Source organism: Aplysia californica, unplaced genomic scaffold, assembly GCF_000002075.1.
Source record: "Aplysia californica isolate F4 #8 unplaced genomic scaffold, AplCal3.0 scaffold00970, whole genome shotgun sequence".
NCBI lineage: Eukaryota > Metazoa > Mollusca > Gastropoda > Aplysiida > Aplysiidae > Aplysia > Aplysia californica.
The window spans coordinates 157,320-161,186 of record NW_004798240.1 but is presented as its reverse complement, the minus strand read 5'-3'; the positions used below and the strand labels follow the sequence as shown (position 1 = coordinate 161,186).

The following is a 3,867-nucleotide window of genomic DNA, read 5'->3' as shown; positions in this document are numbered from 1 at the left end:
CCCCCCCCATGCACAATTGAAATCATAGAGGAGATGGGCTGCTTCGACCCTCCTTGTAAGGGCCGACCCCGGCTCAGCCGGATACAACATCCCGGTAGACAGACAGAAATACTTGATGGAAAATGTCACCACTCGGAAATCGAACTCATGTCTTCTGTGAGCAACAGCGAAGAGTCTTACTGATACATCGCAGACGCCGGTTCTGGGGCAAAACCAGCATAGTGACGTCCACATTCGCCAGGAACACATGAGGACAACAGTTACACTGACAGCAAGCGAAAAGAACTCCCTAAACAAGGGCACCCACCCACTGCTTGTATCTGAGACATGGGACATGCCGCCTGTGAATGCTGTGCACATCGCTCAGGACATCGGCAGGAGACGCGGACACCTAGCCAGCTTGTGACTAGACAGACACCACTGACAATGGCACTCATAGAGACCATGGATATGGTGTGCACACATGATGCGATTATACTGAAATAAAAAATGTCACATTTCTCACCGTTGTATCATCAAATGTGATTTCTGCGTTAGATGAAGATCGAGTTCGAATTCTGACTTCAAGTAATAACAATGTGTACACACCCCTACATCCAGAACATCAAATTTCATGACACTTAACACGGACATAAAATCCAGCACAGGTAATCCAGAACAAGTGACAAAGAACATATTACTCTATAACACAGGGCATGCAACACTGGACATGCAGCATTAGAACAATCAGGTCCACACCACCGCTGCTATCTCCAGGAGAACCGGCGACCTATAAGTTTGTACAGACGCTCATTGTGAGGGCGGAAAAACCGGTTTAGTTTATGGATCATTTTCTCGGATATCTTCACGTGTTTCCGCCCCTTGTTGGCGCCTAGACAGCGCTCAGGTCGACCTTTGGCCGCGCGCATGCAGTAGAAACCTCGCGTGCTGTTGAAGTAGATGCTCTCGTTCTTCACCTGATGCTCCAGGCCTAGAAACGTCTCCACTTTGGCGATCTCCACGATCGGGTTCACGATGAGGTTTCCACCGTCCACAATGTGGAGCTGATCCCGCGGGAAAAGCTCAAGCCAGCGCGCCAGGTGCTGGTGGTACATGCTGATCTGTATGGCGCGGTACTCCAGGTTCACGTGACCCGTGTCTCGCTCTAACGCCAACGACTCGAACGGGTCCACGCTCTCGTTCCGTGCTTGTTTGTTGGCACAGATTTGTGTGTAGTCAGAGACGACCCTCGTGGTTGGGTGACGCAAGATGACCACGAGTTTGGTGGAGCTGTTCATGCGGTGTATCCGCGCCGGAGAGATTTCCGAGATAAAGTATTTGGGAGTTTTCTCGATGGTGATCTGGTCCGGGCGAGACCACGGCATCTTGCGACGGTACCAGTCGAGACCCAGCTTGTAGTTCGTGTCGTTGCTGAAGAAATGCATCTCGTCCGAAGCGGACAAGATTTGTGGGTGCAGCTCTAAAAATTTGATCAACGCGCGAGTGCCACTTTTCCTGGCGCCTATAATGATGCACTGTGGCAGCCTTTGGGCCAGGTTACTACTGTTGACACGCTCTGACGAGAGAGCGTCTTCTTCCAGAAGTTTCCGGAAGCCCTTGTTGCTGTCCCTGTTCTCGTCCGACAGCGGCTGGCTGCCATACGACAGCGCCGCCATCAGCCCGTTGTCCTGTAGCACGGTGAGGTAGATGAGCAGGAGGGCGGAGCCGGCCACAGTGCAGGCGCGTAGCCACCGGCACAGGCAGCGCTTCATGGTCCCACGGGCCGCCACGGTTTCAGCGGACGTCCATCTCCCACCTCCAAAGAAAGGTTGCGAACAGCTAGAACCTGTCACACCGTCACCGACTGTGACTGACCACAACAGACTATCGCTGAACGTGATAAACCAATCTCAGATCACAGTAGGACTAGTAAAATAATCCTGTGACTATTTCTTGTTCAAAATGTAAAGATTTTCCTAACAGCTTCGTGGTTTCCAAGAAAACATGTCTATCGCTTAACAATATCTTAATTGAGCACTTAACAGTTCTAGAGCGTCAGACAACGAAAAGGTTAAACCCAAGTGCCAGTTTATCTCGGCGCTACGGGTACCCTCGGCTAGTGCCGAAAGAAAGCAACCTTCAACGAGTGGTGATCCCTGACCCCCATCAGCGTCGCCATCCCATCACACAGAACTCATACTCTGAGCCCCGCCCTTCTCGTGAGAACAGAGCTGTGCCACCCTCTCCGGTTCCAGCAATTTCCGGCACGTGACGGCAACCAGCCTGAACGGACAGCACTGAGTCCCCTAGATGTAGTCACGTTACGCAGACTGAGCCTCTCAGTTATCCAGCTGGCCTCCCGAACTCCGGGTAAACTTGAAACATTCCGGAAAACAGAAAAGGGTGTCGACGGCCAATCTACACTACGCACTCAAGGCCCAGCAGCGAAGTTACACAAACTTGCGTTTAGTTCCTTACTACGTGTATTTCCTTACGGCATTCACAGAACAGACATTCAGATAGAAACATTGAGAAATGTTCACCATATCCACACGGACGTGATGTCCACTCTACACACTCAACTGGGAGAACACACGAACACAAATCCCTTGGCCACTTATTATTCCCTTCTCAGTGACACAGCAGGATATTGTCCCTCACTCAAAAACCATCGTTACAATTTGAGAGATCAAAACATATACAATGTTTATTCCTCCTCTGTTCATGAGGATTTCCTCGTTTCACTGAGAGCTCCCTACCACTTGTGTACTACTGAGCCCGTGACTTCCTTCTGCACACTTCTGTTTGCTCAAGAAGTGTTTTCCGTACGTTTCTCTGATTTTTTTGATTTTTTCCAGAAAAAAACCTAGTTGGTGCTAAGCTGCGGCAAAAAAAGGTAGCAGCAGCAGAAACAACAACAGCAGCAGCAGGCGTGGATCCTTGTCAGGGGCAGACAACTCCTGTGCTCGAGTCCTGAGATGTCCCTGGAACAGTGAGTTGGGAATCCCGGGGCAGTGCACCTGTTGGTGAGGGGGTGGGGGGGGGAGAAAAAAAATCAGGTTAGGAAGAGACGCAGGGTAGATTGACATAATCAAAGCAAGTTAGAAACGGTTAACTACTCGAGGCGGACCTGCTTCACTGCAAGCCAGACATAGATATACCAAACAAGTTTTGTTATTGGCATAAAAATAATGTGTTTCGTTATTGGCATAAATACACAAAAGTAAAAAGAGAAAAAAAGAAAACGTGTCTATCCTAATGTGTACTCCCCAACTCAAACTGGCACACACAGATAATACACACACATACACACTCACACACACACACACACACACACACACACACACAAACAAACATACATACATATACATACACACACAAACACAAACACACACACAAACACACACACACATCTAAACACAAAGACACACACACACACACACACACACACACATGTACAACCACACATACTCAAAATACATACCCATATCCACACATGCCCACATCTCCTCTTTTTTATATTTCCAAATCCCCTAGAGCACATTCTACAAAGTCGGGCTGCATCTTTCCCCAAATCACAAGCGCTCCCCACAGTACAAAGAAATTCTATTACAGTCAGACAATCTACAACAAATGAGTTGTGCGGAGGCGTCGCTCACATAATGGAATAACTGTAAGAGGAAAATGTTCTATTACATCACTTGGCAGCACTGTTCATTACAAAGTTGAAAAGAAAACAGTATTCCTAAAAAAAATAAAAATAAAAAGGAAACCAAATGCTCTGGAAATTTTAAGAATTTTTAAACTCCTTATTTACAATGTATTTTTTTTCTACTTCCCTTGGACAAACGCGATCATTCTGTCAGTCACCAGTCCATATGTATATAT

General features: G+C 47.8%; 1 protein-coding gene across 3 annotated transcripts in view; it reads right to left on the bottom strand.

The window, feature by feature from the left end:
- Positions 1-723: 723 nt before the first annotated feature.
- LOC101854988 (heparan sulfate glucosamine 3-O-sulfotransferase 5) overlaps positions 724-3,867 on the bottom strand; it is an 88,962-nt gene continuing 85,818 nt past the window's right edge. For all 3 annotated transcript variants that reach the window (XM_035973051.1, XM_035973050.1, XM_013089518.2), the window contains one exon: positions 724-2,999. In XM_035973051.1, the coding sequence (XP_035828944.1) occupies positions 747-1,751 (1,005 nt within the window). In that variant the 5' untranslated portion in view covers positions 1,752-2,999 and the 3' untranslated portion in view covers positions 724-746. The remainder of the gene's footprint in view (positions 3,000-3,867) is intronic.